This window comes from Maniola jurtina, chromosome 13, assembly GCF_905333055.1.
Source record: "Maniola jurtina chromosome 13, ilManJurt1.1, whole genome shotgun sequence".
Lineage (NCBI taxonomy): Eukaryota > Metazoa > Arthropoda > Insecta > Lepidoptera > Nymphalidae > Maniola > Maniola jurtina.
In genome coordinates this window covers 1756137-1768290 of record NC_060041.1, presented here as the reverse complement: position 1 = coordinate 1768290, position 12154 = coordinate 1756137, and the positions used below count along the sequence as shown (strand labels likewise).

Genomic DNA, 12154 nt, shown 5'->3' with positions numbered 1-12154 from the left:
ATAATTGCGAAAGTGTGTCTGTCCATCTGTCTGCTATTTTTTCACCGTTTACCTATTCGTTAAACCGATTTTTGACAGATAGCTTGCACCCTGAGGATGGGCATAAGTTTTTTTTTTGTCTAGAAAATCAAACCATCTACGAACACGTACAGCTCAAACTACTGGACGAATCAGGTCGAATTTTGGAATCCATATAGCTATTATGACGTAGGCATCCGCTAAGAAAGGATTTTTCAAAATTTAACTCCTAAGGGGGTAAAATAGGGTTTTGAAAGTGTAGTACCTACACGAGGACGACGCGGACGTCGAGGGCATAACCTACATACACCTAGTAAGAACTAATTGCGGCATACCTGTGCAAGTATGTACCTGGCTAACTACCTTGTCTATAATGATGCAGGAAAGTCAGTGTGCATGTAAGTTGACACCCTGGGACTGTCACCTCGCACCGGGCTCGGAATATGATACGGTATAGTGAGAGAAACCGCATCTTTGCCGTCATAGTCGCAAAGGTTTCTGAAAAAATACATTCTCAGTTCCCACCAAATATCTAAAACTCACTTTCCATACTTTTTTAAATTGAAAATTTTACTATAAAACTTAAATTATCTAATTTCTAATTAATGTACAAATCATGCCCATGTGGAATGGTGCCAATAATAGCTGCATTTCGGCGCTGGACAGCCAGGCTGATTCGTTGCGCAAAAAATGAGCCAGCCCTTCATTAGTACCTACTGATATCCTGTCAATTTTATAAGGTAGTGGATGATGCCATAACTTCGTCCGCGTGGTTTTAGGCTTTTAAAAATCCCGCGGGAACAGGTAGGTATTTAGCCTAAGTGTCCAGGAGGCCATTGCTAACAGAATGCTACGTAGCTTTGCACCAAACGTCAAAATCGAAAACGGTATTGCCTAATCGCTTGGCGGCACAGCTTTGCTAGTATGGCGGTGAATGACCATTGCCGAAGTCTCCCTCCAGACCAACCAGAGAAAGAACCAGAGAGAATTTAGGAATAAATGCTGTAGGTAACTGTCGGAAAAACCTTAATAAGCCTCGATAGCTCAACGGTTACAGGAGTGGACTGAAAACCGAAAGTTCGACGGTTCAAACGCCACCCATTGCACTATTGTCGTAACCACTCCTTTTTTTTTTCTCGTGAGGAAAATCCGTCATGGATACCACCGACCACGGGGGAGCACGGTGGTTATGTCGGACTCCTACCGACTAAAAACCTCACGAAGTTCCATCCCACCGCTAATGACGGAGCACAAGGGACCGGAAACACCTCGTTACTCCGCCAGCGGATGTCCGCCGTAGCAGGCCCACCACTCGGACACTATGTGCCCCCAAACACCTAGTTAGAGGCATGCCGGAACCACAGCACGCCAACCAACCCGAGGACCACACTGTGAGCGATGGACCACCCCGTGTCCATCACCCACAGGTCCTCTCGAGGGCTAGGGTTCGCGGGAAGGGCGATCCCCTTTCCACGTTCCCTATCCTCAACATCTCCCTCGCCCGTCACCAAACCGGACAGGCGAGAGACCGGTGGGGCAGCTAGTGACTGGATGGGTGATGAAGCCCCATCACCAACCACCCAACACAGCCACACCCTCCGCTCCTGGGGCTATGCCCCATGGGTGCGTCTACTGCGCCCTCTGCTAGGGATACTCAGAGGGACGCGCGGACAACACCCCCTCCCCGTCAGGTCAATTAGCCATGGCCAACAATATCCCATGAAGAGAAATCGTTAACCATGTTACCAGGGTACACCGGCCCAAGCGCTGCTGCTACCTGCAACACTCGGGCACACGAGGAGGTTACCTGGCTGGTACCCCGTCGTAACCACTCCTAGCACAAGCTTAACGTTTAGTTGGAGGGGAAAGGGGAATGTTAGTCATGATTAAAATGACTAATATTCTTTTTAAAAACCCCGGGAATCGCATCACAGCGCTTACCATGCCAGGAAGCTCGCGTCATCAAAGAATATTATTATATTAAAATACTCGTTAGAAAAATATGTTTTTTCGGTCAATAAATTAAAATAATCTATGGAAAACATTATATCTATGTGTGTGTACCTATCTACCAACAATTTATTATTGCTGTTACGTTAGATATAATAACAATAAAGTCTCACTGCCAGCTGATGCATCGCGAATCGCACGCGCACTGACTGACGTAACAATAATCCATTATTATCTACACATACAAACAAATGAGTATGAGCTGTATGTTCGTCAGTTAGTTTTAAAAATCCAGTTCATGTCCCTTGGACCAGTTTAAAATGAAAATACATAAGTAATTTCAAAACTATTTTCAGAGATCTCATCCATGACTATAATACGCTACACATCGAGATGGCAATAGGGGTGGGGGCGCCCCGTATGTGTTCAGTGTTGCTGTGCGTTAACTACGTCCTCGACGTCTCTTTCCATCACCAGTAATGTTGAAGGAAATCATGAGTTTTTCAATATTGCTGGCGTTATTTCCTCAATCAATCAATCATTTCTTTTTGCTCTAAATGTAGGTTAACAATGGTAGGTTTATCTATACTAATAAATAAAATTGGAGTGTCTATCTGTAATTTCGAAATAACTACCTCATATTAAGCTCATATGGTTATTTGAACGATTCCAACACTGAATCACACGTTTTTAAAATTTTTGTCTGTCTGTCTGTCTGTCGGTCTGTCTGTCTGTCTGTCTGTCTGTCTGTTTGAAAAGGCTAATCTTTGGAACGGCTGAACCGATTTTGACGGGATTTTCACAGACAAGTAGAGAATTGGCCAGGGAGTAACATAGGCAACTTTTTTAACCGACTTTCAAAAAGGAAGTTGTGTTTTTCTACCTATGTATACCGAAATCTCCGAGATTTCTGAACCGATTTGCGTAATTTTTTTTTTAATCGATTCCCACGAGTTCCCACGGGATTTCAGACCCTAAATCCACGCGGGCGAAGCTGCGGGCATCAGCTAGTTATTCATATAGTATCACCACCTTTGCCATGCAATATAGCGTGCAAATATTTCACATAGATACCTTATATAAAATGCAAGTAGGTACAACTTTACTAGGTACTTACGTAGTCAAATAAGTCCATTATAGTCAGGAATAAATGGTCAAGAAAAATCTTGCGATGTGATCGAAGAACTCGAGGGTCCACCGCATACAGATATTGTGTTTGATTAGCAGACAAAGCCACGGGCACACAACCAGTGCAAAAATCCGCGTAGGTGCCTACCTATCTTGCTATGTACCTACCACTTTTAATTGCAGGGAAAGCGAACGGAAACAAAGATGGCGACCGGAATTCATTGTATGGTAAAACGTATCTAGATTTATGTTTGGCATGGCGTATTCTTGGTATTTAATCTCTCTACTTTACTATAGGGATAATTAAACAAGAATTAATTCTTACTAAGAGCCTCCCATTCAAAGTAGACCTTAAACTTAATATAGTTTTTGAAATAGACCAATAATAATAATTAACTGAATTAGCGAGAAATAATTTAGGCTAAAAACTAGAAACGAAATTGGCGAGCAACAAGAAGCGAGTGAGTACCTACCTACTTGAGATAGTTTTTCCGTTGGACCATGAACGAGTATGCGAGTGCAATGGGCGAGTAATGACATGTCGAAAATCTCGTTTCCTTTTTTTGCACCCTCTGCTATCTGTCGCAGCTCCGTAGCTTTAGTTTTAGTTTACGTAATTAATTATTATCACCATTAGGTACACCCAAAAAGTGAACAATGGTACCCAATGTAAATTTAAAATGCTTTGAAATTGAGTTTATCAAAGCCACCGTGACTCGAGTTCATAATAGGCAAATATTCATTACCTCCTGTAATGTAATTGCGAAAAAAAAAAAAACAATCTTTTACTATGGTTTTTACAGACTCTTGAACCATAGGTGTTGTCCGGCAGAAGTTGGACGCTTAGTTTGGGAGGACAGGGGAATATCAGAACCAAAACATTGTTAATACGGCTAATTATACTTTAAAAATATTACTTACATAGACCTACCTGTACGGCTCGAAAAAAGAGATTTTTCCTTATGGATCTACTAATTTCCTGGTGGTCCTAATCTAATGTCATTATTTACCTGCTGTTTGTACGTGTAAGTGTCTTCGCGCTAAAAAAAATCAATGAAATTAACACCATAGTATTTCAAGATTGAAAATTAGGTATTCAGAACCTGCTTTTAGTTTAGTTAGTTGTTGAATCAAAAATCGAAAATTTCGAACCTCGTCCATCAAAAATCTTTAGGTATGCCTTCAAAGGTTAGGCACACTGAAATTTAAATTACTCACTACTTATATTAAGAAATCTAGGTTCCCAGCTAACCTACTTAACGACTGACATTATCAAAGTTAAACGGTTTGCGAAAGAAATACATTATTTTCAACAGTAATGCTACATGGATTGGTCAAAGATTTGCTTGGAGGTAATATCTAGTTGCATAAGTCAGTCTGGGCGATCGATGATGTGCAATTTGATCAACTGTAATGACTAGATATTTGAGAGGACTTCGTCTGTGGTCGCATTTGCTGGCGCGCGTGTTGTGCCTTTTTGGAGTGTTTTTTTTGTAAGAAGTGGCCGGTTTTTGTGTCCTGCTATTGGTTCTGCTGGTGGAACTAACTGGGAAGCGCTCTAAAGGGGCGCCGCGTGTATGTCGGCGGGCGCCGGCACAGACGAAGTCCTTACTTATACATATAGTTTCCCTAACTTGTAAATAACTACAAACTTGACATTGGCTAATCAGTGTAAAGCCAGACGAGAGAGAAAAAAAAAAGGTAGTTGAGACGGTAAGCGACGAGATTTTGCAGAGAAAATAGTCTGCGAAGTCATTTTCAGAAGGCATCAGATTTTTTTTGAGGTTTCGGGTAACCTGTTCTGCTACAGCGAGGAAAATACCTGACTGTATAAAAACGCACAGTCTAACCTAAGTAGGACATAAGCTAACCGAAAGTTCCCGAAAGTCAAAGAGTTCCCACGGAGTTTTTATAAACCTAAATCCACGCGGACATAGTCGCGGGCATCGTCTAGTACTATATGAAAAGAAAAAAAAACTTATTGGTCCGATAAAGTTACGCCAAAATTAGGTTGAGCCTGATGTCTAAGATAAGGCATCAGTAATCTATACTAATAAATACAAGTGTAAATTAAAAATTTATAACACCCCCGACAAGTGAAGGTTACAGTAACTAGAAAAGAGCTGATAACTTTCAAACGGCTGAACCGATTTTCTTGGATTATAGCTAAGAACACTCTCGATCAAGCCACCTTTCAAACAAAAAAAACTAAATTAAAATCAGTTCATTCGTTTAGGCGCTACGATGCCACAGACAGATACACAGATACACAGACACACAGATACACAGATACACACGTCAAACTTATAACACCCCTCTTTTTGGGTCGGGGGTTAAAAATTGAAGTGACTGTCTGTTTGAACGGGCTAATCTTCGGACTGGCTGAACCTATTTTGACGGGACTTCTCTCTGTGATTTCTGAACCGATTTGTGTAATTTTTTTTAAATCAATAGAGGAACTTTGCGACATTCTTCCATAAAAAAATTTTGATTCCAACCCCTCAATCCTGATGCTGCAGGGGTTCTGACCAATCCACGCGGGCGAAGCTGCGGGTAGCAACATACCTAATTAATATAATTATGATTAAAATGAAACTAAGTACCTATCTAGAGTTTAACGTTGCTTTGCGAATTATTCTCTTACATCATAAGATCACATCAGGCAGCCTAAATACCAAACTGTACACTCTCATAGATTGTTCTTTTATTATGCTTTATTCACTCACACTTATTGTTTCGCTCCATGTTACATTATTTCCTTCAGCCTAAGCGATAGCGGGAAACGTTTGGCAATTAACGGATGGCCTGGTATTCCCTGTTAGTTTTTACTTTTCACACATCCTAATAATTATTACAACATTGGTATTTAATATTTATAATATTAGGCAGAAAATATTAGGCCAACCTTTAACTTTACGGCGCTTTTAAAATATCACTTGCTTTGAAGGTGAAGGAAAACATCGTGAGGAAACCTGCATGCCTGTTCTTGGGCTATAAATCTACACACTTCATATTCTGAGAGGAGACCCGTGCTCAGTAGTACGTCGGCGATGAGTTGAGATGATGATGATGATGAGACTAATACAGACTTGAGTTTGACCATAACTATCACTTTCTGATGGAAAACAATGACTAGGGTAATATAGGCCTTATCTGATAATCGCTTGCCATGCGTTGTATGTAATTGCAATGATATGACTTCTTTCCTTTTCCTACACGGATTCCTTTCCTTCAATCTGAAGAATTTTTATTTTTCCCTTCTTGGGGAAAAAATCAAAATTATTTAGATGATTTTGGTAATTATAATATCTATTCATGAATAAAGCTTAAAACAAAGGTATTTTATTATATTAAGGACGACTAGATAATGCCTGCGACTTCGTCTGTCTGCTTGGATTCAGATTTTCAAACCCCCGTGGGAACTCCTTGATTTTCCGGGATAAAAAGTAGCTCAAGTAGTCTCCAAGATCTATGTTAGTGGTACCTGTTAAAATCGGTTAAACAGATGGGCGGTGAAAAGGCTAACAGACAGACAGACACACTTTCGTAAATTCACAATATTAGTACTTATGGATTAGTATAGTATGTTTTACAGTTTTTATTTTATGCTCGTTCATGCAGTGGTGTCCAATCAAACCGGAAGTAGGTAAGTGTCCAATGACTGGCGTGATTCGACATTGAATTATGATAATTGATTGTGCAATAGCAAAGGACAAACATACCTAAGTACCTATTTACCAATTTGTAAATATTTTTTTTACCATATATAACATGATTTTTTCAATTCTTCAGCTGAAGTGTTCATCACCAAAGTCAAAGTCGAAGTCAAAATCAAACTAAGCAACCTTGTTATTTGTCAAAAAAGACCAAACTTACCTATAATATTCACACTTGTTTTATTAATTTTTGTCGTTACTCACGATGTTTTCCTTTGTCGTTAATAACACTTACAATTGAACACGTAATAGCGAATCTAATTAATTTGATCCTACATGAGAATTTCTCTCAAAATGTAATACAGATTTACATTTCAGCAGGTCTATGTAACATAGACCTGCTTAAAATTAGTGTAACCGGACGATTTATGTACATTACTTCGTATTAAAAATCTGTTACTGTACAGTCAGCAACAAAGCTATGTTTGCCCCCGCCAGCACAAACGACTATGGGCAAGTTCAAACTTGCCTTTGTTGCTGATTGTTCTTACACGGCCCTACACATCACACTACACTGCACACTACACTACAGATGCTCCACTCATTGCTATCATGGTCTATCCCTCATCCGGTGTTTCACAATAGGGGATCAATAACCAGTTAAACATCATTTGATCCCTCGCAACGGTTAACGGGGATTTTTACACGTGTCTTATCACCAAATACCTATTTGTAATATTCAAATGGTATCTAACTGGTAAGTAGGTACTAGGTATGCATTCTTATACTCCCTGTTCTTTTTTATAAATTAAAAGTACTAGATTATGCTCGCGACTTCGTCCGCATTATACCTAACCCCTGTTGTAACCCCTTAGTAGTTGAATTTTTAGAAATCCTTTCCATAATAACAGCTAAAGCTGTATGGCAAACAACTGGATCCGTCCAGTCAGTGTATTCAGCTGTACGTTGGTACTTGGCAGATCAGTCAGTCAGTCAGTCAGCACGTACAAAGTCACCGCTAGCTACACTGAAATAAAAGACGAGACATAATAGTTTGAACTCATTTCATTGTTTGCGTAACAGCCTCAGGGAAATGCGGCGCGCGGTGACGACTGACTACTTTAGGCCCGATCTCCACCTAAGCGGAGCGGAGAGGAAATGTGTATAAACAGCCAACCAATCAGATTTTTAAAAGATGACGTGATAATTTTCTTGCGTCATCTGTTATGAATCTGATTGGTCGACTGAACACAATATCTCCTCTCCTCTCCGCTTAGGTGGATACCGGACCTTACGCGCAACTCGTGAACAGTTACATTGCGAGCAGTCTGGCCAGTTGACAAATATTGGGCAATAGCTGCTGAAATGCACGACTTTTAAAATCAGAAGAGACGTTATGCAAAAATTAAGGAGAATCGCGAACAAAAACATCCGAAAACCCGGAAAAATCATCATCATTATCAGCTTTTGTCTAAAAAATTATGGGAAACTAGAGGATGCCCGCGACTTCGTCCGCGTGCAGTTAGGTTTTCAAAGATCCCGTGGGAAATGTTTGATTTTCCGGGATAAAAATTTGCCTATATGTCAATTACATGGACGCAAGCTACCTCGGTACCTTTCATACAAATCGGTCAAGCGGATGGCTCTTTAGGAATCCCGTGGGAACTCCTTGATTTTCCGGGATAAAAAGTAGCCTATGTCCGTCTCCGCGATAAAAGCTAACTCTGTACCAAAGGGGTTTGGGTAACTTTGTATGGAGCAGTGGTGCCTTTTTTTTTTGTTGCGGCCACTGATGGTATTTGTGTTATTTTATAGTGCTACTTTAAACATTGTAATGATAGTAAATAATTGTGCTCTAAGTGACATCGGGGCTGAGATATTAGAATTTGAAAAATTAAACTTGAAGCATGAAACCCGATTTCAAATGTACTTTCTAACTGAATAATATCTTTAAATATGTAGATATGATGCGTAGGATGTATAAAGATAAAATGACCTTATTTTGAGCTAAAAAAACCCCCACTTGATGGACAAACGACATCAAACGAGCCACAGGGAGCCACTGGATTCGGTTGGCGCAAGCCCGTAACGTGTGGAAGTCCCTACAAGAAACTTATATGAAGCAGTGACCTCTATTGGTTGATAATGATGATGATGATGAGAGTATGTAGTCCCTATGATCTCCAGGTTATATACCTGACTGAATTCGGGACTTAAAACTTCGAGCATTTGCCCACCGTGCGCTGACCGTAGGTAGACGAACCCTGCGCTGTGATTGGCTGAGCCATAAACGCGATGCGCCTCCATTTGTATTTTGGGAGAAGTTCTATGGACAGTCCTAAACCACTACACAAAAGCTTGTTGAAGATTTGGCTAGAGATCCCAGAGCCATGTCCAGCAGTGGGCATTTATCGGTTTATAATGATGATGATGATGATACATCTTGGTGTGGGCATTGCTTGTGAGTTAAAAAAAAGCATTTTTTACTACTTTTAATGCGAACAATTACAAAAAGACATTGGGTGTAATCAATGGAATTTAACGTATTGAAGATGGAATATCTCTGCCCCGATGTGATTTAACCATATGTATTATATAACATTTTTTGTTTGTTTTTTGCTGCTCTGTCATAAAATACCAGTTTTATCGGTGGCCGCAATCCTAAAAAAAGGCACCAATTTTACCCAAACCCCTTTCGTCACAATCGGTTAAACTGTTGGGCCGTGAAAAGGTAGCAGACAGACAGACACACTTTCGCATTTATTATATTAGTATGGATGTATATCGGGATACCCTGAGAATTTGACAACAGCTGAAGCCTTTTTCATACACAAATGAAGGAAGTAGAGTACGATTTTCACAAAGAGATCAATTTTACTTCCACTCAAGTTCGCAAATGTGGTGTCTTGTATACATAGGTACTCTTGCACGTAAAGTTTTCACTATCAACAATAATTATAACGCTCTATACCATAGACTTACCGTAGCGAAAAAATCGTAAGTCTATGCTCTATACTATATTTGAGTATTTTAGTATCTACATAACTACGTTGCATACCTATTTGAGTGGCTTCAATAGCTTAGGTTTTCTTAGCCATATAAAAAACTCAAGTTTTCCAACAATTTTTCGCCTGGCAAGCAAACCTATCTGAAAATATTTCGTTATTCCTAACACATCTCAGAGTCAGACGAATCGCACTCTAAGTCATAATGAATGTAAGTGTATGTACATGCATACTAATATTATAAATGCGAAAGTGTGTCTGTCTGTCTGCTACCTTTTCACGCCCCAACAGTTTAACCGATTTTGACGAAAAGAATGTACGATAAAAAGGTATTCTAAGTATGTACGTACATCTACGGTCTACGTGCAATAGGGGCAAGAAATGGATCACTACCTATCTACTTACTTAATACAGTTGCAAATTGCAATTGACAAAGAGTTTGTTGCCTTATTATTCGAACAGACAATGCCTCTTTAGAGGGTCTCCGTTGCATTTGAGATGAAATATTACAATGTTCTCTTTTGGTACCTAACTACATGTTTCTGTATATTTCTTTAAAAGTACCTAAGTACTTATATTTATTAGAAAGGTGTCAAACAAAAAGCTCTGAAAGTAGAATCACTTACTAGGGTTCCGTACCCAAAGGGTGCCAACGGGACCCTATTAGGTAGTAGGTACTAAGCCTCCGCTGTCCGTCCGTCTGTCTGTCTGTCTGTCAGCCGGCTGTATCTCGTGAAACGTAATAGGTAGAGAGTTGAAATTTTCACAGAATGAGTATCTCTATTGTCGCTACAACAACAAATAATAAAAATTTCAAAATGGCTGCTATAAAAATGCGGAACCCTTTCGTGTGCGGATCTGACTCGCACTTGACCGATTTTTTTAATTGTGTTGACTTAGAAGCTTTATTTTTTACATCTCCAAAGACAAGACCTAGAGTATTTGATATTAGGCCTTCTTAATTTTAACTTAATACCTTCACGGGTTCCTGAGAAAAAGGATCTTGACAGACGGACAATGAAGGTGATCCTAGATAAAGGTTACTTTTTTCTTACGAGTTACGGAACCCTTGAAAACTGAATAACACACATAACACAGTTGAGCTGTGAAAATTTAGAGCTTGTAGAGTCGTTTATACTTAGTGAGAATTTCTATTTACAAATATAACAAAACCTTGGAAAATAAACATATTAACTTATGTAGAGTTTTAATTTTTTATCAAAGTTTTTACCTATTCACAAAATGTATCTAGGTACATTTTGTAAATACCTTAAAAATAACTAACCTAAGTTCACGAATAGGCAATGCTCGAATCGAAATATGAAGCCGTATTTTAAACCGTTTCATTTACATTTTACACTCGATATTTAGGTGATTAGGCTAGTTAATCTTATGTATTTTTGGGTATTTAAGTATATAACTTTAACCTATCCATTTAATAAGATATTTGACCTCGCAAAGCAATTCGTGCATGCCATGTCGGCAGTTGCGCGCCAGGAATGGATGTGAGTGGACGTAGTTACTTGTGCAGTGTGGAAATTGTTTACGTGATCCCGTGAAACGTTCCTTTGTAGTACTCGACAATCGTGCGAATAAATGCTTGTAATATCACAGTGATTGTGTAAAATGGCCAATTTAACGTTGAGATACCTGGATGAGCTCTCCTATGTGCTGAATAGGAGGCATTTAGCGAGCCAGGCGAAGGCATCTTCCGTGGGAGACCTTCTCAATGCAGAAGAGGAAAGATTCGCTCCGGTATGTAAAACACTGATGATATGAATATAAACAAATCTACACCATAGCACTTATTGAAATTCTTGTTCATATTTTACAGCGAATTTTGGTCGTGAAAAACTATACATTTTTAAGACCTTTGGCGAAAATACGTGGAAATGTGTTTCCAATTTTGACAGGCGCGGAAATCACGGAATGAAAGTTGTCGTTGTCAATGGGTTGTTGTTGCATAGTTGCATAGAGTTTATTGTTGAGGTTTTTTTTTTGTTCGATAGGTCGGCGAATGTTTTTCAGTGAAAGTATACCCTGTATCGGCTGTACCAGCCTATACTATGTTGCCTATTCACTATTCAAAACATAGGTAGCCGCTATGTACCTACTATGCGCGTATAAACCTTTTATTACCCAAAAAAGAGGGGTGTTGTAAAGGAGGGTTTGACATGTGTATTGTGTATCTGTGTATCTGTCTGTGGCATCGCAGCTCCTAAACTAATGAACCGATTTTAATTTAGTTTTTTTTGTTTGAAAGGTGACTTGATCGAGAGTGTTCTTAGCTATAATCCAAGAAAATCGGTTCAGCCGTTTGAAAGTTATCAGCTCTTTTCTAGTTACTGTAACCTTCACTTGTCCGGGGTGTTATAAATTTTTAATTTACACTTGTCT

The 12154-nt window shown here is 39.4% G+C and overlaps 2 protein-coding genes across 3 annotated transcripts in view; one reads left to right on the top strand and one right to left on the bottom strand.

Moving 5' to 3' along the window:
* Nucleotides 1–11679, bottom strand: part of LOC123871207 (trichohyalin-like) — a 28926-nt gene extending 17247 nt beyond the window's left edge. The window contains exon 1 of the mRNA XM_045914857.1: nucleotides 11408–11679. Within this exon, the coding sequence (XP_045770813.1) occupies nucleotides 11408–11465 (58 nt within the window). The 5' untranslated portion in view covers nucleotides 11466–11679. The remainder of the gene's footprint in view (nucleotides 1–11407) is intronic.
* LOC123871204 (rho GTPase-activating protein 9-like) overlaps nucleotides 1–12154 on the top strand; it is a 135759-nt gene that overhangs the window by 12663 nt on the left and 110942 nt on the right. The gene's annotated exons all lie outside the window — the stretch shown is intronic.